Source organism: Elgaria multicarinata, chromosome 20 (assembly GCF_023053635.1).
Source record: "Elgaria multicarinata webbii isolate HBS135686 ecotype San Diego chromosome 20, rElgMul1.1.pri, whole genome shotgun sequence".
Taxonomy (NCBI): domain Eukaryota; kingdom Metazoa; phylum Chordata; class Lepidosauria; order Squamata; family Anguidae; genus Elgaria; species Elgaria multicarinata.
Window position 1 is genome coordinate 10,942,481 of NC_086190.1, and position 22,446 is coordinate 10,964,926.

General features: G+C 44.5%; 1 protein-coding gene across 1 annotated transcript in view; it reads left to right on the top strand.

The window, feature by feature from the left end:
• Positions 1 to 22,446, top strand: part of MORN1 (MORN repeat containing 1) — a 215,264-nt gene that overhangs the window by 154,918 nt on the left and 37,900 nt on the right. The window contains exon 14 of the mRNA XM_063145530.1: positions 11,891 to 11,989. Coding sequence (XP_063001600.1) covers positions 11,891 to 11,988 — 98 coding nt within the window. The 3' untranslated portion in view covers position 11,989. The remainder of the gene's footprint in view (positions 1 to 11,890; positions 11,990 to 22,446) is intronic.

A 22,446-nucleotide genomic window follows, 5' to 3' on the forward strand; every position in this document is an offset into this window, starting at 1 on the left:
CTTTAGTCATACCAAATTTGAAACAGATCCGTTTATCCATTGATTTTTAAGGATTTTTTTTAAAATTGAGGTTTTAAATTTATTATTTTTAAAATCATCATTTTTAAAGATAAAGAGATGAAACTTTGCACCATGATAGGATTTAGGTAGAGCTTTAGCCACACCAAATTTGAAACAGATCTGTTCATCCATTGATTTTTTAGGGTTTTTTTTAAATTGAGGTTTTTAAATTATTATTTTTTAAACTGTCATTTTTAAAGATAAAGAGCTGAAAGTTGGCACCATGATAGCTTTTAGGTAGAGCTTTAGCCATACCAAATTTGAAACAGATCTGTTCATCCATTGATTTTTAGGAATTTTTTAAAATTTGAGGATTTAATATTTTTTAAAAAATATATTGTAAAAGATAAAGAGATAAAACTTGGCACCATGATTGCTCTTAACAAGGACTTTAGCTATGCCAAGTTTGAAACAGATCTGTCCATCCATTGAGTTTTAGGAAAAAAAATTAAAGTTTGAGGTTTTAAAATTATTTTTTAAAAATGACATTTTTAAAAGATAAAGGGCTGAAAGTTGGCACCATGATAGGTCTTAAGGAGAGATTTAGCCATTCCAGGTTTGAATTAGATCTGTTCATCCACTGTTTTTTTTAGGATTTTTTTAAAAAGTTCAAAGTTTTAAAATTATTGTGTTTTAAAACTGCTGGAGCCATATCTTTCAAACTCAGGTTGTCAAACCTCCTCTTTGGGGTTTTGCATATTGAGCAGTTTCAGCCTTTGGCATTAAAGGGGTCTCCAGTCTTTAGGTAAGCTGCCACAACACCCACCCTAATGTTAGAGTAGAGAAACTTGTGACAATTATACACAAGCTTTTTTAAAAAATTGAAATTAAAAAAAGCCAGCCATCCGGCCGGCCAGTAGCAAACCCTGTTAACAACAACAGCAGCTTGCAATGAATGAAGATACAGTCAGAAAGGTTATTTGAGGGCAGGGGAGACTGTATCACACAAAGCATAGCAAAAGCTTCAAAGTACAGCAAAACCTACAAAAGTAGGAGTGAGTGAAGTTAATTTCAGATACATTGAATCTCTCACTTGTTCTTTATTTCAGTGATTTTAACATTAAGTTGCTATGTAGAACAGATTTGTCTTAAATTAGGGTGACCAACTGTCAGGATTTCCCCGGATTTGTCCTGGTTTTTGTTCTTCCCATGGTGTCAGGGGGGATTTTCTATAATTTTCAATAATGTCCTGGAATGACACACCTTCCCCTTTAAGGCTGCCATTAGCATGGCAGGAGGGAATGACATGCTTTCTTGAGGCACATCATTCCCCCACCCTGAGCTCCAATTGAGGTCTTAAAGGGGAAAGTGGGTCATTCGTGGACATTACAGAAAAGGCCCCAATTGGAGTGGATGGTGGTGGTGCAGAATGAAATCCTTTCCCCTCCTCCACTCCAATCGGGTTCTTTAAGGTGGCGGGGGAAGAACGTACTTTCTGCAGGACTCAGAAAGCTGCTTCCCACACACACACTAGGAGTCCTCTTTTTTGGTTTCCCAAATATGGTCACCCTATCTTAAATGTGTGCTGTAAAATCAGACATGTGACCAAGGCTATGTTCGGGTGGGCACGCCCCCTTGGTGCTGGACACGCCCCCTTGGTGCTGGACACGCCCCCTTGAGGGCCGACCATGTTGTCCTCCTTTTTGGTTTCCAAAAGAGGGTCACCCTACTACTGCTTTATAGCGGTACTGAAGTGCACTGACAACTGTTGGGGCCCATTGACACATGCCATGTACCACTTTCTTATCCCTTTCATAGTGTAATATCTTGCTTGGTGTAGATTAGGCTTTGGTTTGGTTTGGGTAGTGGACGATGGCATATGATATTTAGGGCAACCCAAACATGAGAACAGACCAAGGGCTTCATTGCTGTAAACCAGTGGCAAGAAATGTTTCCCCGGGCTTTATTTGCCTGCATGTTTTCTGTGTAAAACATACAAATCTAGACTGTAGGGAAGAAAACCACTTGGCCATCTCCCACACTAGAGGCCTTCAAGAGGCAGCTGGACAACCATCTGTCAGGGATGCTTTAGGGTGGATTCCTGCATTGAACCGGTGGGTCGGACTCGATGGCCTTGTAGGCCCCTTCCAACTCTACTATTCTATGATTCTATGATTCTGTCTCTATACTTCTGGGCTCTAAAGAATTTCTTCCACCCAACTTTGGATGCTCAGACTTGCTTCTCAAATGTTCTTCATTACCATAGGCGTCCTGCATTTGGCAGGAACCTAGGCTCTACGTCAGGTGCTTTGAGGCTGTTCAGGATTGAATGAGATCAGCAAGCAGGATTTTTTGCAAGCCCAGTAGGAGATGGGGTGGTGGGGAAAGCCACTCCAGAGATAACGACACATTGAACTTGCCCTCACACAGTTCTTAATGCCCTCCAATGCCTGTGGACCAATCGACACTACCATTTCCCCCCATATTATAATGTCTGGTTCATGTGCAGGGCACACAACACACACACACACACCAACCCACTGTCTTGTTGCTGTTTCCTCTTCATTATTCAGTTTTTTCTCAAACCATTTTAATAACATTTTCTTCAGTGGTTGCAGTTTCCATGCACTACAGAGATGTGTGTTCCATTCTAGTGGTATTTTAACCCTAACCAGTGGCAGTGTAATAACTGTTTGCAACCCATGGTAGGATCTACACTTTTTCTCCTCCTTTTGTTCTCTGTTCTTCCCTTCCACTGGTTTTCATGAGATTTGTGGCCAGGAAACCCATACATGATGGGGCGGTTCATGTGTGTGTGTGTGGGGTGTGTGTGTGTGCTTTTTTTAAAAGAACAACTACACACCTATACAACTGTGCACAGTGAATAACCATTCAAACTCATCCTATTTCTCCCACAATTATAAGACTATGCATTTGGGTGTGGCACTTGATCACATTATAAACCTAATTGATACTGTACTATATTCATTTCTGAGTGCCCCAGAGCAATAATTGTGTTTTGGAAAAAATACCAGCACAGCAGTGGCTCACAAACGAAATGGGCTCCAATGTAAATTCTCTTTCTACAATTCCACAGCAGAAGCTTTGATGATCAAGTCTGTTTGAAACCATTTCACTGTACTGTAGATGCTTCCGATGTGAAAGTAAATTTGGGGTGCTTCTCGCCCTCGAGAAGGCTTTTGGAAGGATAACACCTAAGGAACCTCTGAGGCTTCAACTTGCATACTTTTTTTCTGGTAGCATTTTTGAGGATGTTTATTATGGGCATTGGGAAAGAGGCCACCAAAAGAGAGAAAATGTAGGAGGTTGGCTTGCAAGTGGCAAAAGAGGACCTTTAATTGCAAGCTGCACCTGCTGAAATGCCCTTTCCTGCACAACAGTCAAAGGTGCAGGAGCTCTGTCCTCTTTTACATCAGAGGTCTCTTTATGTAAGCAATTAAGGGGGAAATATTGGCTTGTGCAAATGGATGTGTGGAAGCAATCTCTTGATAAAATCAGCTTATAGCTTCTTTAACACAAGATTGGAGGGGAATGCCGTCCTAGAGCGTCATCAGACGGGGGGAAATCACAATTCCCTCCCATCGCTTCTCTACCCCCTCTCCTGTCCCACATGACTTCCTCTTTCTTTCTGGAGAAGACCACATGGCTCATTCAGAGGCTGTTTTTATCACGCCTCTTTTCCTGCACTCAGGAGGAAATGGTGGCACATTCCATTTCCACAAAAGGAGTCGGATTAAAAGAGGTCCATTTTGTGATGGAAAAAAGACTAGGAGAAGCAGGAGGCGCTCAGGAGGCGGACGGCATCAGCGTCTAAAAGATGCGTGAAAAACCGTGAGTGGGCAGTAGTGAGCATGCAGTAAAACGCTCGTCTGATGAACCCCCTGGACCAACAATTCTGCATTTTCCTATTTATACCGCAGAAGAAAGGAAGGAAGGAAGAAAATAGCAGATCATTGGCCTTGCTGGTTGCAGCAACAGTATACGTAACAGGTCCAGTCTCTCAACACATGGAGTCCAACATACACCAGTATTATATGGGGGATTTTGCTGCTGTTGTTCTTGTGAAGCTGTTAGCTTCAGTTCCTAAAAGCGGAACATTCAGAGCAGTTTGACAATTGGGAACATTTACTGAAGCACTAATTGCACTGCTGTTAAGAATGAAACAGAAGACCAAAAAAAAACACCCCTACCTCCAAAAAAAAACCCCACCCTTGAAAGTTTCTACAACTAGAGACTCTAAACGACACGGTTGAGTTCCATTACAGCCCAAGTGGGGTTTTGCCGTTGACATCAGTGGACATCAGGTTGCAGCAGGGTGGCCGCATTGCCAAAAAGAAAAAAAGTATCGCCCAAAAAGGGGACAAAAGAGAACGGAGATTTGCATTACATTTGCATTTGTTTATATTTGTAGATGCAAATTTAAAAACAATTACTGTAATTGAAATACAGCTATGCTGCATCTCACCATAGTGAGGAAGATTGTAGCCAGGTGACCTGTGTGCTGGCCTGCTATTCAGGTGCAAACTCTGGATGGGCACCCTCTCCCTTCATAGGGTTCTTTATCTTTGGACTGGACAGTCCTTCAGACAGAGCAGGGGGTGCCTCCTTGTGCCCCTCCAGATGTTGTATCAACCCCAGCTAGCGCAGTTTCGGAAATATTATGCAACAACATCTGGAGGGCCACAGGTTACTGAAACAGAGGACTGTCCTATCTAAAGTAGGACACGTGACCATCCTAGACTGCATTCATGAAGCTCATTCTCTGTCATTATCCCTATTTACTTTGGGGAGTCCTAACTTCCTGTCCTATTTTCCCTTTGGGGGAGATTCATGGAATTACTGTTTTTGAAATGATGGAGGCAGTGACAGACTTTGTATTTTTGGGCGCAAAGATTACTGCAGACGCTGACTGCAGCCAGGAAATCAGAAGATGTTTACTTCTTGGGAGGAGAGCAATGACAAATCTTGATAAAATAGTTCAGAGCAGAGACACCACACTGACAACAAAGGTCCGCATAGTTAAAGCCATGGTATTCCCCGTAGTAACCTATGGCTGCGAGAGCTGGACCATAAGGAAGGCTGAGTGAAGGAAGAGAGATGCTTTTGAACTGGGGTGTTGGAGGAAAATTCTGAGAGTGCCTTGGACTGCAAGAAGATCAAACCAGTCCATACTCCAGGAAATAAAGCCAGACTGCTCACTTGAGGGAATGGTAGTAAAGGCAAAACTGAAGTACTTTGGCCACATAATGAGAAGACAGGATACCCTGGAGAAGAGGCTGATGCTAGGGAAAGTGGAAGGCAAAAGGAAGAGGGGCCGACCAAGGGCAAGATGGATGGATGATATTCTGGAGGGGACAGACTTGACCTTGGGGGAGCTAGGGGTGGCGACAGCCGACAGAAAGCTCTGGCGTGGGCTGGTCCATGAAGTCACGAGGAGTCGGAAGCGACTGAACGAATAAACAACAACAACAAAGCATGAACATAGAAAGAGTCCGCTGGATTAGCCCAAAAATAGTCCATATTTTTCTAATATGTCTCAAAGAACAGACAACATCTTTGGGCAGTATCCAACAAGGCACCACCGCTAACATAAATCATGTTGCACTAGCATAAACTGCTCTCCCACACTTAGCTGGCACACCAAGTTCAACTCGGTAATTGACATTAACGGGAGCAGGTCATTGGATAATGCCCTTTGTGGTTACAGCAGTACAACCGGACCAGTTATTGTGTTGTAAATGAATACAGCATAGAGCAGGCAAAGAAGAGCTTTCAGCAATGGGTGAAGGCAAAGACCCTCAAGAGGTTCCATGTTTTCATCTTTCGCCTTGCAAAAGAATTTCTCAGCAGCTGATCCTACACATTTACTCGACGGTACGTATCACTGAGTTCAGCGGGGCTTATTCCCAAACCAGTGTAGAGAAGTCATTAGTCAACATTAAGACAAAGCAACACTGAGCAAATCTAGTTCAATTTACCTCTTCTCATTCATAGAATCATAGAATAGCAGAGTTGGAAGGGGCCTACAAGGCCATCGAGTCCAACCCCCTGCTCAATGCAGGAACCCACCCTAAAGCATCCCTGACAGATGGTTGTCCAGCTGCCTCTTGAAGGCCTCTAGTGTGGGAGAGCCCACAACCTCACCAGGCAACTGATTCCATTGTTGTACTGCTCTAACAGTCAGGAAGTTTTTACTGATGTCCAGCTGGAATCTGGCTTCCTTTAACTTGAGCCCGTTATTCCGTGTCCTGCACTCTATGCGTTTAGTTAGGAGTTCTATGGATTCTAGGGGTCATGATGAAAACACAGTTCTAACTGTTGCTACAGTTGCTGAGATGTCTCCTTTTGCAACTTAACTCTAGTCTAAATAAGAAAAATCTCATTGCATATTTTCTCCCCGAGTTTGGGGGCTCCTAGCCCAGGTGTCCTGGCCCTGGTCCAGCTCCGGTAATAACATATTCCTCACTTTAATCCCTATGTAATATTGATAGCGTGCAGTATTCTTTACTGCTAGGCCGAGAACCTTCCATAATGTCACATTTCACACCAGAGGAGGCCTCATTTCAGCTGCATTTCACCCTGTTCTTTAAGCCATTTGTGAAATGCCTTGACAGCCCTCAGCAGAACAGCCATTGATATTGCAGAGTTATAATTTCCCTCCATGGCTGCTGGCAGCACTTTCTGAGACCTGTGTGCTTTGTTTGACAAAGCACCTGGCAGCTTTCATCCTAGCATGACTTCGACAGAATGGCCCATAGGCTGCTGGAGGTCACGTGAGCAATGCTGTCATACAAGTAACTTCACATTAATGTGGCAGCATTATTAACATGGTGTAATATCTTAACATAAGAGAGCGCGGCTGAGAGTTAGTGGAGCTTAGAGGAACAGCTCAGCTCATACCAAATCAGTTTCTGGATCCCTGCCACTTGGAACTACAGGTGGGGGATTGTGCAACTGTCAGCATGTGTCATGTTGGGGTCTCTGGGTCCAGGAGAATACCGACAGCCGCTCCAGCAGGGCTAGAAGCATACAGCAAACAGGTAGAGCTCAAGTTCCCAAAATGCCAACAGAAGACCAGAAGGGCCAGGAAGCAGATGATGTAATCTAAGGTAGGCCGAAGGCTGCGGCCTGGGTGCACAGCAGGTTAACATCTGGACCTGGGGCAGAGGTTCTCCACCCCTGCTGCACATGAATAAAAAATGTGCAAATAGGAATGAGCAGCTGAGTGGGATTCCTGATCCTCTTTTGCTGTTCACATGGGGTAGGGAGGGACAAAGAGGCCTTTGCTTACGTCCTAGCTCCCGTGGGAGTGAGTTTAGCCCTTGCTCAATTCAAAAGATGCCCCCACAAAGGTTTCCAGGGCTCAGGATGTGTCCTGAAGTTTCAAGGTTTTCACCACATCCTTGAGGTCTCTAGAAGAAGGTATCAAATCTCAGGGTGAAGGACCAGAAAAGAGGGGGTGAGCTAGTCTCTAAAGCCCATCCCTGGCCTTTTCTCCCCATTATAAAGTATATTCCCATCACCATCACCCCCTTTCCAGCATGTTGGTCCAGTCTCAAATATATTTTTGGGAGAAAAGGACTGGACATCATCATATCTAGGAATACTGAACTTGGGTGGTCAAATGCCTACCTGTTTAGAAGCAAAACGGGGCCACTCAACCATAAAACACTGTTTTCCGTGTATGTAAGGGACTCCACAGGTACCTGAGGTATATTACTCTGTAAATTAAAAAAGGGAGGGGAACTCCACTTAAAACAGCAATAATCCTGAACATGCTCAGTGACCCCCTCAAGAGCCATGGGATGTTGAAGGGGTCAGTGCGGAGGTGGAAAATGAAGCGTTAGAGAATTTGCCTGCTTTAGCTCAAAGTATCTCAAAGGAGGACATGTCTGGCCCGCCGGAACCCTGAACCAGAGCGCTCCTGTTACAGCATGGGAATAGATAATAGATAGTCTTCTAGCTGAAAGGTTGCCAGAGGACCATCCTCTCTTTGAAGGGCTGTCCTGTCCAGTTCTGGATGAAAGAGGAAGAACCATCAGAATTCTTGCCCCGCCACTGTTAGCACCTGGACAGTAGACTGAACACAGGGCCAGCTGGTCACAGACTTCCTCACTAAGGTGAGATTTGGTGCGTTTCTATTTAAATTAGAACAATTCTTTCTAAATGTGTATTCGTTCATGTAAATGAGCATAGGCAGATTTTATGAAAACATGGTGAGGCATTTCCCCTTTTTTGGAGATTCGTAAGCGGCCACCCTAGCTGCGACATTTTGCTCCAGGCTCCACTTGTGATAAACGTATTTTAGAAAGCACGCTGGGAAGAGGGCAAAAACGGTGGAGAAAAATCGCCTTCTGGGGAAAATCATTAAGTGTCACCAAACCCCAGGCCCTGCTCCTGTGCCTCGGGAGACCTGGTGACGCTGATGACCCCTGTTAGTTGCCGGCCAGGGAGGCCACCCTTCCTAGCGGAAAGGATTTTCCACATGCTGTGAAACTCCAGGTTTGTGGAGCTTTCTTACACATTCCAGTGCCAAAATATGCGGGTTAATGGGTCACCAAGGAATGGGGACTGAGCTGTTTCTAGGGCAACAAAACATTTTCTCCCCCTTGCTTTTCATTCCTTATTCACTTTTAGATTCTAATGATTCCTGTCGCTTTGAAATTCTCCAGCCGTTTTGCAGCCAATAAATGGGGCAAATAAATTTCTTTCCTGAAGGCCTTTTGTTTGCAGGGCTCCGTATCGAAACCAAGAAGTCAGCGCTCCAACGGTAGATTATGTTTACCCAGTACCTAGGTGATTGCTTTAAAGGCCATGCCCCTTGATTTTTTTATTATTACTGTTATTAATCACAATTATAGCATATGATTTCATTGTATATGGCATTTCTTTCTTCCATACACAGTGTTTCCCCCCAAAATGCTTCAGGAAGAGAAACAATGAATACACAAGTAGCAGAAATTCTTTGGCCTAGGTCTGCAATGTAGTATACCAAATGCACAGTTACAAGATGGGAGATACTTGGCTCAGCAATACTACAAACGAGAAGGATCTTGGAATTGTTGTAGATCACAAGCTGAATATGAGCCAACAGTGCGATGTGGCTGCAAGAAAGGCAAATGCTATTGTGGGCTGCATTAATAGAAGTATAGCTTCTAAATCGCGTGAGGTACTGGTTCCTCTCTATCCGGCCCTGGTTAGGCCTCATCTAGAGTATTGCGTCCAATTCTGGGCTCCACAATTCAAGAAGGACGCAGACAAGCTGGAGCGTGTTCAGAGGAGGGCAACCAGGATGATCAGGGTCTGGAAACAAAGCCCTATGAAGAGAGACTGGAAGAACTGGGCATGTTTAGCCTGAAGAAGAGAAGATTGAGGGGAGACATGATAGCCCTCTTCAAATACTTAAAAGCTTGTCACACAGAGGAGGGCCAGGATCTCTTCTCAATCCTCCCAGAGTGCAGGACACGGAATAACGGGCTTGAGTTACAGGAAGCCGGATTCCTGCTGAACATCAGGAAAAACTTCCTGACTGTTAGAGCAGTACGACAATGGAACCAGTTACCTAGGAAGGTTGTGGGCTCTCCCACACTAGAGGCATTCAAGAGGCAGCTGGACAACCATCTGTCAAGTATGCTTTAGGATGGATTCCTGCATTGAGCAGGGGGTTGGACTCGATGGCCTTTTAGGCCCCTTCCAACTCTACTATTCTATGATTCTATGATTCTAATCTACACCAAGCAGGATATCACAATATGAAAGCTGTATGAAAGTGGTATATAAAAGGCAGGAGCCACACCAAGCAGGATATCAGAATCATAGAATCATAGAATAGCAGAGTTGGAAGGGGCCTACAAGGCCATCGAGTCCAACCCCCTACTCAATGCAGGAATCCACCCTAAAGCATCCCTGACAGATGGTTGTCCATCTGTCTTTCATAGCGTTATGAAAGCCCTACATGGTATGTGTCAATGGGCCCCAACAGTTGTCAGTGCACTTCAATACCACTATTAAGTAGTAGTGTGGCTCCTGCCTTTTATATACTACTTTCATGGTGCAATTTCCTGCCTGGTGTTGATTAGGCTGGGCTATACCACTTAATGCAGTATCTGGGCTATACCACTTAATGCAGGAGGAGGTTCTCATGACTGAATGCAATGCTGTGCAAAAGAAATGATCTACATACTGAACTAACATGACAAGGAGTAGAATTGGAACCCGACTTTCTCCCTGACAATGCTAGTTTTCTATGAACAGGGACCAGGGGTGGGGGGATTAAATCATGTGACTCCTTCACCTGTAATCTATAGTGGCTGCAGTACAGGTTTAGCACAGGTTGGCCTAGTCACTGTTAGTCAAAAGAGGTGCTTCTTTATTGGGCAATATGGCCGCCTTTGGAATATCCAGCATGAATCATAGGGGCCAGCCCTATCATTAGGCAGAGTGAGGTTGAGGACTCATCAACAGCTTTGGGATGTCATGAAACTGTTGAGTCCTGGACTGGACTCTGTTTTTCCTTTTCCATATTTCTGGACGGTTCTGCAAATCCTGGATAAAGTGTGGAGTCAGCTAAAGACAATCACTGAAAGGTCAACTTTGCAGATGGGCTTGATTGAATAATTGGACTATGACATAGTGTTAATTTTTCTATTAGTGCCAATTATTGATTGCATCATTTGTACTGTAAAGTGTATATAAAGAGTGTTTGGAACCACTGTAACCAGATTAAATCATCACTCTCGTTGCTGTGAAACCTGCTGTAAGCTGTATATCATATGATCATGTGTGAGTATTGAATTGTACATTGTTTTGCCATAACTAATCATTTTCTGTCAGTAAAGTATTTATTTTTGTACCCTACAAACAAAAATCGCTGCCTTATATTTTTTTAGTCTTTGCTGTGTTCATAGTTATACTCTGCTATCACTGTGAGTCGGTATTTTACAGCACGCTTAAGTTCAGTGATTACCCCGACAGAAACGGCAGCAGGTCGTTACGTTATTTATTTTGCTCTTATCATATTTTTACTGTCAAGGATGAGGAGAGATGATGTTGGGGTGTTCTTCGTAGTGTTCCAAAATAACGTAGTTGGGTTGGGTGAGTGGGAGGTGTCCTTTGCTGCCCCGCCTCAGGCAACAGACTATCCAGGGCTGACCGTATTGAATCGTAATTTGTGGGGAGTGGAGAGTGGAGAGAAACCACTTCAATCTTACAGAGCATGCACTGAGGGGATCTGAACTGGAGCAGTTTTGCGATATGGCTGGAAATTGTTTTACTAGTTTTACTTTGGGACTATTTCTGCCCCCTGGGTGGCTGTTACTGCACACTCCCAACCACCTCATAACCTGTACATTTGAAAATGGGCAGATTGTTACAGAAACAAGTCTTGACGGCACTGTCTTTGAGCAACATTTTATAAATCCAGTATCCAAGGCAGTACGTTTATGTACACCAGTTGCAGGGGAACATGGGTGGAAGGGTGTTGCTGAACTTGTGTCCTGCTTGTAGGTTCCTGGACAAGAGCTGGTTGGCCACTGTGTGAACATAATATTGGACTAGATGCATTGGATGTCTGATCCAGCAGGGCTCATGTTCTTAAATCAAAATATATTGCTTTTTAATAATCAATTAGCGGGCATATGATAACTTGTGAATGCAAATGTAGTTATTACAGTTGTTGGTCACAGAAAGATAAAACTTGCTGTTTATGCATGCCATTATTAATTAATCCACAGTTTCAAAAGTGTGGTCTCATATATGTGTGGTTTGTGAGGTAATTCCATTCCAAGGTCCTACTCTGTCGCATACTTAGTATAATAGTAGTTAATCAAGTTCTGTACATTGATTTTTAGTTTCCCTTGATATCTTTCAGGAGAATATGTAATTATGGTCCATGAAGTGACATCACCTCCATTCCTAGGCCAGCATCTCCCACCTGCTTTCAAGATCTTGAGGGTTATGCCAGAGTGAGGTAAAAGCATGGGTTTCAGAAAGGAAACTAAAAAACGGCAAATAAAATGGTAAGATAGACCACAACTAACTCCCAAATGAATTTTGGGGGAAGTAACTGCTATGGGAACTGGTTATTTTTGCATTTCCCCGATAATTTCTGCATGACTCTCATAACAATGGGTTCTAGAGTGGCTACAGCGTACCGACTTCAAAGCAAAGAAACAACACAGCAACGTGCTTCAGAATGCGTTCCTTCAGCTACTGTTTTAGATGGTCTGTGGTTATCTCACATTGCATCAATATAGTCCAAAAACCTGTATTTTTACTAGACCGTTAAAAATTATATCCCTATTTCATTAAACTGGTGAGTTTGTGCAACAGTGTGGTCAGATAACTGTCAACCATAAAACCCAGCAAACCAGATGGTCACCAAATGGCCAGAAACGTACATCGCAAATTAAGTTTATGGTTGTTGCGCCTGCCTCTCTAATAGCACATTGGTGACTAGATAGTTTTGCTCATAAAAGAAGAACTCCTGTTCATCCAGAACATTTTTTTAAAAACACATAATCGCCCACTGCAAGATGGCAAGCGGAAAACTGCCAACAATGTTGAAAAGTGTCTCCTGTCATCAGCGAAAGAGGATCTGAAGCTGGGTTAATTATTCAGAAATGAAGCCCAAGTTGAACAGGCCAGAAATGTATCTGAGCAGTGATGGTGGAGGAGGAGCGGTGAGTGGATCTGTTTGGAACATATTTGTGTCTGGCAGCAGCCCTTGTTGGAGACGCAACGTGCTTCTGCCGTGTTGGATGAGCAGTTCAAGACTCAATAGTGCGTCATGGCAAAGATAGCTCAGTGAGAACCAAGCAACGTTGTTGGAGAAAGCACACGGCGAAGTACTTTAGGATTGTAGCTCTTCAGGATGTTGTTGTTCTCAGGGGTGGGTGGGGATCACGTGACTGAAAGCTTGCCCACGTCCAAAGTTCCCTGTCAGTGGGAACGTTCTAGCCTAGCCATCAGCCCAAACCAATACCGAATTTCTTCGATTCTAAGACGCACTTTTTCCCCCTAAAGTAACAGCTCTAAAAATTGGGTGCGCCTTAGATTCGATGGCGCCTTAGAATCGAAGAAATACGGTAATTACATTTGTCGAGTCTGCAGCGGGACAGGTGGGGAAAGAGGGTAGGGGGTGAAGAGAGAGAGAGAGAGAAGGGAGTGGAGAGAGAAGCAGGGGGGGGAGAGGGGCAATGTCTCGGAGCATCTCAAACGTTGCCGCCGGGAGCCGACTGGGAGGGACCCCAGCTCCGGCAGGCCAGTGAGCTTCCAAAGAGCTTGGCCTCGCCTCTGTTAAGGAGATGGGAAGCAGAAGAATCACCTGAGCAGCACTGGTTAGGCTCGCCCGCCCACCCCCTCCCGTCCGTGTGAATGGTGCAGACCAGCTTTTGAATGCATGTGTGGCTGTCCGTTCCCAGGCAGGGGACGATTGGTTCCTGCTTCCCATTCATGTAACCTGCCTCTATGCGTATGCGTGTGGGTGCGCGCGCGCGCGCGTGTCTGTGTCTCGCTCGCTCCCTGTTCCTCTCCCCCTCCGCTGCGTGTATGTACCGTAAAATTGCTTTGCTGGCTGATTGGAGAAATTTATTTTTTCTTCGAATCAAAGCTTTTTTCCCCTGTTGGTGGCACTGAAATTAGTGTGTGCCTTAGATTCGGTGGCGTCTTACAATCGAAGAAATACGGTAATTTTTCATGTGGAGGGAGTAGTTGTTTTTTTTAAAACAAAGGGAGGATTCAAACTTAGGGCAAGGTATTTTCAGCCAATCGCCCAGAGAGCTTCGGCTATTGGGCGGTATAAAAATGTAATAAATAAATAAAATAAATAAATAAATTAAAAAAAAAAATAAGAGGCACCCAACACTGCCTATTGATGTCATGGCGCCCGCAGGGACCTCCAACAGCATCCATAGAGCTCTCCACTCCCTGTTCCCTGCCCCGCCCCCAAAAATGTAAAATTACCTCACGTTTGACTATCCAGGCCCCAACGGCAGCCATTATGTGACTAGCCACGACTTCCATCAGAGCCATTTTGTGGTGGTGCCCACAGCAGTTTCTCAAATTTCCAAATGTGCCCATGGGTCCAAAAAGGTTGGGGAACCCTGGTCTAATGAGTGATCATAGTTCAGAGGTAGAGCACATGATTTGGATGCAGAAGGTCCCAGGTTAGTCCCTGGAAACTTGTATTGCAGGACTGGGAAAGGCCTGAGACCCTGGAGGGCAGCTGTCAGTTGGAGTAGATGGGCCAATGGGCTCACTTAGTTTAAGGCAGCCTCATTCCCAATTTATTTATTTATTTATTTATTACATTTTTATACCGCCCAATAGCCGAAGCTCTCTGGGCGGTTCACAAAAATTAAAACCATCATAAAACAACCAACAAGTTAAAAAACACAAATACAAAATACAATATAAAAAGCACAACCAGGATAAAACCACGCAGCAAAATTGATATAAGGTTAAAATACAGAGTTAAAACAGTATAATTTAAGTTAAAAATTAAGTGTTAAAATACTGAGTGAATAAAAAGGTCTTCAGCTGGCGACGAAAGGAGTACAGTGTAGGCGCCAGGCGGACCTCTCTGGGGAGCTCATTCCACAACCGGGTGCCACAGAGGAGAAAGCCCTCCTCCTAGTAGCCACCTAGCAACTGCCATTGAGGGCCGTGCTGCCTCTGACACCGGAGGTAATATACAGGCATTGATAGCCTTCATGGCTGAGCAGGGATTTCACCATGTCTTGCAGACAAACAGAACCCCAGTTCAACCCCACATATTCTCCAGTGGTAAAAGACCATGTAAATAGGTGAGAGGAAAGACCGTTTTGTCATAAATCACGGGAGCTGCAAGATAAGCAGCAGTCAGAATGGTAATTAAGCCACAGGAACAACAATTGCTTCCAGCAGCCAAACAGAGTCTGAGTCTTGCCTTATATAGTGATGCTGATGACTAAGTGAGGCCAGCTGCGTTGAGCTGCAGCTACGTAACTGATTCCATCGTCGTACTGCTCTAACAGTCAGGAAGTTTTTCCTGATGTCCAGCTGGAATCTGGCTTCCTTTAACTTGAGCCCATTAGGGCTCAAGTTAAAGGAAGCCAGATTCCAGCTGGACATCAGGAAAAACTTCCTGTTAGAGCAGTACGACAATGGAACCAGTTACCTAGGGAGGTTGTGGGTTCTCCCACACTAGAGGCCTTCAAGAGGCAGCTGGACAACCCTCTGTCAGGGATGCTTTAGGGTGGATTCCTGTATTGAGCAGGCGGTTGGACTCGATGGCCTTGTAGGCCCCTTCCAACTCTACTGTTCTATGATTCTATGACTATGTTGGCATTGATCTAACCCAGCAGGGCACTTCTTACGTCCTTATATCACGTTTGAGGTTACTCTTGTTATTTCCCCCCTGAACAAGCCCAGTCTTCAGTAATCCATGACCTCTAGATACATATTCCCCCTTGTGTTTGGGATGGGTGGGTTGTTGTTTTTTGGTTTAACAAGGGAAGACATCCCAATTTTGCACGGCTTTTGCGGGATTAAAGAACGCAGAAGCGAAGCCCAATGCATCCACACCCATTAACATGCACAAAAGAATAACTGGTAAAAGAGCAAACCGCATTTGGCAAAGGAAGAGTTTATTGCGCCACTCTGAAGTGCTTGTGGCAACCCACAAGTTGTGAGCAATAACAGCTGCATTTGTTGTCATTGTACCCCTGTCCCTGCTGTGTGCGTTTTGGCTTGCTTTTGTTTTTGGAGAGAAAAGGCAGATATATTACCTTGATAGATACAGATGTATTCAGATCTTCCTGGCAGTCAATACTGTGTGGCCCTAAGTTGTTAGCATATGCTGTTGCCTTATGAAATATGCGTTGCGCATAGGAAAGAATGGAAGTTTTGAGAATGGGGGGAATCAAATGTAGAACTTCGAAACTGAGGCTGCGTGCCAAAACGACGCTGCAGAAGAATATGAGATTTGCAAACCGTCCTGAGAAGAGGCAGCTGCTAAAAACCACTCTATGAGGAGAGACTGAAAGAACTGGGCATGTTTAGCCTGGAGAAGAGAAGACTGAGGGGAGACATGAGAGCACTCTTCAAATACTTAAAAGGCTGTCACACAGAGGAGGGCCAGGATCTCTTCTCGATCCTCCCAGAGTGCAGGACACGGAATTACGGGCTCAAGTTACAGGAAGCCAGATTCCAGCTGGTCATCAGGAAAAACTTCCTGACTGTTAGAGCAGTACGACAATGGAACCAGTTCCCTAGGGAGGTGGTGGGCTCTCCCACACTGGAGGCATTCAAGAGGCAGCTGGACAACCATCTGTCAGGGATGCTTTAGGGTGGATTCCTGCATTGAGCAGGGGGTTGGACTCGATGGCCTTGTAGGTCCCTTCCAACTCTGCTATTCTATGATTCTATGAATGTCGTGGTCATCTTCTTCTTCATTATTATTATTATTATTATTATTATTGAATGGCTTTAAAGTAATTGATTAAAATGTGCTGCCTTTTTTGTAATTTAATCCAACCTTAAGTAATATATTGAACCTTGCTGAGAACTGTAGTCAGAGAGCGAGAGACGGAGAGGGAGCAAGAGTCTGGTCTCAGAGAGGAGAAACAGCTGCTCTGATTCTCAGACCTGCGGCCTTTGGTTCAGAGGACCAAGACGGAGAAGTGTGAGGGAAACCTGGCCTATATTACGAGCATTTATAGCAGCAGGGTAAAGAGCTGTTGTCATTTTGCCAAGGTTATTCTAACAACTTCCAGAGGAGGCCCGTTAAGTTAAAAACTCATGATTAGAAATTGTTAAAAGTAAATAAAATAAGCAACAGTTTATACCGCTCCATGGTGTGAGTCAACTGCTCTTGTCCTTTGCCAGCTCTTATCAGCAGCTTCCTGGCTTTTTTTGCTGAGCAACTGTTGTTTAAAATGGATACTGTTTTATACTATTGTTTTTATATATATTTTTATGGTTTTAAATTTTGTATACTTTTTGTAATGTCCACTGTTTTTAACTTTTGTAAACTGCCCAGAGAGCTTCGGCTATGGGGCGGTATATAAATTTAATAAATAAATAAATAAATAAATAAATAAATAAATAAAGGCCCTGTTTACACAAGATTGAAGGAGCGAATGGAGCGTTCACACCTTTAACCTTACGGCCGCCATTTATGCAACATGGGAAATACGCCATTTCTGGAGCCTCCATTGTGCACAGCAATGGAAGCACCGGACGAGGGTGGACGGGATCGCAACTTTATTTATTTTATTTATTTAAGGATTTTTATGCCGCCATTCAGCCAAAAAAGGCTCTCACGGCGGCTTACAAAAGTATTTCTTGACAGTCCCTGCCCACAGGCTTACAATCTAAAAGACATGACACAAAAGGAAAGGGGATTGGGAGGGAGGAGGAGGAGGAGGGGGGAAAGGAAAGCAAACTCAGGCAGTACAATCTTAGTTGCAAAGTTCAGCAGTTACAGGTGACAGCAGGAGGGAGGGGGCTCTCAGCTGGAGCTGGACCCAGGCACGGTGGAGAGGTGCCTGGCTGCTGCTTCCTCCCTCACTGGTGGCCTCTGCAGAGACAGTTGGTAGCAGGAGGGAGGGGGCTCTGAGCTGGAGGTGGACCCAGGCACGATGGAGAGGTGCCTGGCTGCTGCTTCCTCCCTCACTGGTGGCCTCTGCAGAGACAGTTGGTAGCAGGAGGGAGGGGGCTCTCAGCTGGAGCTGGACCCAGGCACGGTGGAGAGGCGCCTGGCTGCTGCTTCCTCCCTCACGGGTGGCCTCTGCAGTCTTTGTCAGGTGATCACCAAGCCTCAAAGAAACTCTAACAGAGTCGGACACAGGTGAGTCTGCCCACCTCTATGTCGTGCGTGCAAAGCTGGTGCTCTGCCTTGAAGCTATGGCCCGTCTGCCATGCTCTCTGTTCCCCCCCCCCACGCTGATGCCGAACATCTTCTTGCAGTACAATTGCATTTGTGCGTGACGTGTGAACAGGGAGACTGAAACAATTGGAATTTCAGGGTGTGCTAGGAGAACAGCACCGTTTGATTTGATTTGAGAATCAAATCTTGGCCAACTTCAGCCAAACTCGACGTGGAGCACAAGCCCTCTGGGCAAAGTTTGATGAAACCAACCATGTCTGGCCTATAGATTTTGCTCAGATATTTTACCCATATTTGTCCTGAAACCTTCATTGGGGAGATTAACCCAGGCACAGGGAAATAAACTGCATAAAATACATACAAAAAATGGCCACGTAGAAAGAAAACAGATGTCTATAAAAATTCTTCCATGTTGCTTAATGCTACTCTTGCCATGCCCTGTCCTTAACATTCTTTGCCTTCTTTGCTTATATTTTTCTTTAAATCTCCATTTCCCCCTCTCAATACTACTACCACTACTACTACTAATAATAATAATAATAATGCAAATCTTGGCTTAAGTGCACTTTCTCAACACAATGAGGGCTCTGATATAGCCCACAAAGAGTCTGGCATCACCCTGGACGTTAACCAGACTAATCCATCCCAGATCCTAGCAAGCTGCTCCTTTCCAGCACCGCTAGACCTGTGGCAATAACAGAACTCTGCTGTGAGAGATAACAATTGGGGTTAGAATGTGGATCTGTTGGCAGCATTTAGCCAGTGCAATGCAGCTGGGATCTGTCTGATATTTTGTAGCGCTGATGCCAAATGCAGTTGCGCTTTCTGTGCACCTCCTCCTGGTTAGAGGCAGGGTTTGCTCCAAATTAGAGGAGACAAATTGATGCAAGCCTCCTGTCCCTTGCACCCCCGGCGCTCTCTCTCTCTCTCTCTCTCTCGCTCACACACACACACACTCGCAAAACCCATGGCCTGTTTTAGGGCAAGTGAGGGTTGTTTAACCTTCTCATAACCAACAGTACTCAGGTTCGGATGACATGACAACAACCCATGATCGTGGCTTGAACATTCAAAATGGCCACCAGCATTAAATAAGCCATGGTGGGCTGTTTGATTGTGCAAACTGGACCAATATGATCGGGTCCTTCAGAATGTAAGGCTGCTGGAGAAACTAGTCTGTGGGTATGCCTACCTAGCCACTCCTGTTGACAAAGGATGAGGAGAAGGCAAATTGAAATCTATAGATAAATAATTGGATTATTTGCAGGAGTGATGGGCAAATTGACTCCCAATTGTTTAACAATAGCAACAACAAAAAGCATTTTTTCTGTCTAAATTTGGCTCTTAGAAGCTCTGATCCACTATAACATAATTATCTAAATGTAACAATTTCCAGAGGGGTAGCCATGTTAGTCTATAGCAGCAAAAGCAAGAGAGGGTCTTGTGGCCCCTTAAAAACTAACATTTATTCTGACATTCATAGCTTTCATAGATGTTGTCCATAGAGCGTTATCCTCAAATTGGCAGATTCACAGAGCTGTAAACTGCGTTGTCGAAAGGAATTGAAATACAAATAGTACAGACAGTGATAATCATCTTAACAGTTGCCACTCACAAAATGTTGGGTGATACCATTTTTATTTTATTTTTAGAATATAGGGTGCAACAACACACCTTTTTAAAAACCTAAAATTATTATTTATTACATTTATATACTGGTCCATTATATACAAAATTTAAAAGCATAAAATACAAACAAAAACAGACAACATCTGTTTAAAACAACTGTACTGGGGTCAGTAGTTAATAAATAGGAAAGGAAAGGAACCTCTCGTGCCAGCACTGAGTCATTGCTGACTCTTGGAGGGACGCCAGCTTTCGCTGACGTTTTCTTGGCAGGCCTTATAGCGGGGTGGTTTGCCGTTGCCTTCCCCGGCCGTTAAGATAATAAATAACTCTGATGCAATTTTTACTTCTATTCACAGATCATCCTAATATATGGCTGATGGGATGCAGTAGGGAATTGCCTCCTCCCCTGACCCACGATTCCACACCTGGCTCCTGTTGGTGGGCCTTGGGGTTCTAATAAAAAGCAAAGTAGAGCCCACAAATCTGAAGTCCGCCCATAACTTCAGGACAGCTGGACAACCATCTGTCAGGGATGCTTTAGGGTGGATTCCTGCATTGAGCGGGGGGTTGTACTTGATGGCCTTGTAGGTCCCTTCCAACTCTACTATTCTATGATTCTAGATTACCCATGTTACCCTAACAGTGCAGGGATAAAAACACAAAACATCTGTCATCAAAAAGCAGCCCCGATCTCTGAACATCTAAACCCAACTGGAAGTTCCAGAAGATTCCTTGGTTAGACTTTGGTATGTCTCCAAGGCAAGGGTCTTCCATAACAGGTAGGCAGCCACAGGAAATACCTGTCTGTGTATTAACCTGACACACAAATCAGAGGACTTTTTCTTAGACCTGATTCGTAGTGATGCCATATCTTTTGCCTTTCCTCATGCTGCACTAGATGTAAAATGCTACGAACACACGCACATTCAACATAATTGCCTTTGCTCCCACCCTGGTATTTAAAAGTTGTGTGTATTTTACGACAGAATAATACCTTAAAGTTGAAAATGGTGTATCAAACGGAGTTGATTTGCTTCTCAAGTGTGTGCTTGCTTGCATCTTTTAAGATATTGTAGAGGTAAATAAAATAAGGGGAAAGGTTTCATTGCCGAGGGAACAGATAAATAATGTGCCATAAACTGTATGTGTGAGTGGGGAGGGGATGGTGCTTAGAAACTAGAAAACAAATTGTTCCAAAAGCAGGAGTTGACATCACTTTGTGGTGGTGTGTGTGTGTGTTTTTCCTACAAGGCAAAGCTTTTTGTCTCTTAGATAGTGCATGGACACTGTGGTTGCCATGGTAAGGTACATGTGTGTTTTTTAATTACAAGCACTATAAATAGTCATCTTCTTTGTTGGCCAAGAACATAAGTGAGAGATGCTCTAGTCAAACAGGTGCTCCAGTCAAATCCATGAAAGGTTACACGGTTGTTTACCAAAGCAAGTGATGTTGGATGATGCGTTTGTCGGATGATGTGATTATGGAGGGGGGTTGTTTCCCGTGTGTGCCCATTAATGGCTGAACACCACCTACTAGCTAGTTCATGAAACAACTGGGCATGTTTAGCTTGGAGAAGAGAAGATTGAGGGGAGACATAACAGCACTGTTCAAATACTTAAAAGGTTGTCACACAGAGGAGGGCCAGGATCTCTTCTCGATCCTCCCAAAGTGCAGGACACGGAATCATGGGCTCAAGCTAAAGGAAGCCAGATTCCAGCTGAACATCAGGAAAAACTTCCTGACTGTTGGAGCGGTACGACAATGGAACCAGTGACCTAAGGAGGTGGTGGGCTCTCCCACACAAGAAGCATTCAAGAGGCAGCTGGACAACCCTCTGTCAGGGATGCTTTAGGGTGGATTCCTGCATTGAGCAGGGGGTTGGACTTGATGGCCTTATAGGCACCTTCCAACTCTACTATTCCATGATTCTATGATCTTTCCACATCCACAAGGAAGCAAGTCTCCTATGCTATGTGCCGTGTTAACATTCGTAAAGAGAGCAACAAGTTGTGCCGATGCTTCATGCTCTGATGAGGACTTCCAATGAACAACCACGTGTAGTTCTTTGGGCCACACCTCTGTTTTGCCCTCTGTACTGGCTTCAGGTTCCACTTACCTGCATCAGGTCTTCATTCTTGGATTGCCTTGTGGACTTCTGATACTGCCTAGTCCTTGGTGAGTCTCCCCTTTGGGCTCCAACCTTCCCTGTGGCCCATCTCTTATTAGCATTCAGTCCCCCCACTCCTGGACTTACATCCTGCACTTGGGAGCGAGGCGAGGGAGATGGATGCTTCTTTGGACCAGCTCATGAGAGCTGATGTCGTTAAGTCCCGGAGATCATTGTCAGCTAATTGAGATCTCAACGGAGTGGATAGGGGTTGTGAAGTCCAAGCTGAAGTTTAATCTCCAGAGGCAGCATTTTGGATTGCAACTGCATTGCCTCAATCAATTAAAAAGGAGTACAGAACATAAAAACCTACTACCCACAATCTTGGCACTCACTCCAGTACCCAAGCAGAGATTTTGGAATGTTAACCTCCCATTATCGCTCTGAGACCGTTTCAGACTTGCCTCTCTGGAAATCACATCCGAGCTGCAGCAACATCTGCAGGATATTTAACGAAACTATTTGCTACAGAAACATTGGCCTAAATCATTCTCTCTTTCCCACTCGCTCTCCTGCATTCAAAGAACGTATGAAAACAGCTTGCCTCAATGCATGATATTGCAGAACAGTACTTTGCGGAGGACAGAAAGGCAAGAGGTGTGGAGAATGCACAGTCCTTGAGATGGATTAGATTCTTGCTGGGGAACAGGCATTGTAGCAATGGCCTCGACCCACGAGCATTCTTAGTCGGGGAGGGGCCATAGCTCAGTGTGATAGAGCCGTTGCTTTGCATACAGTAGGTCCCAGGTTCAACCCTCG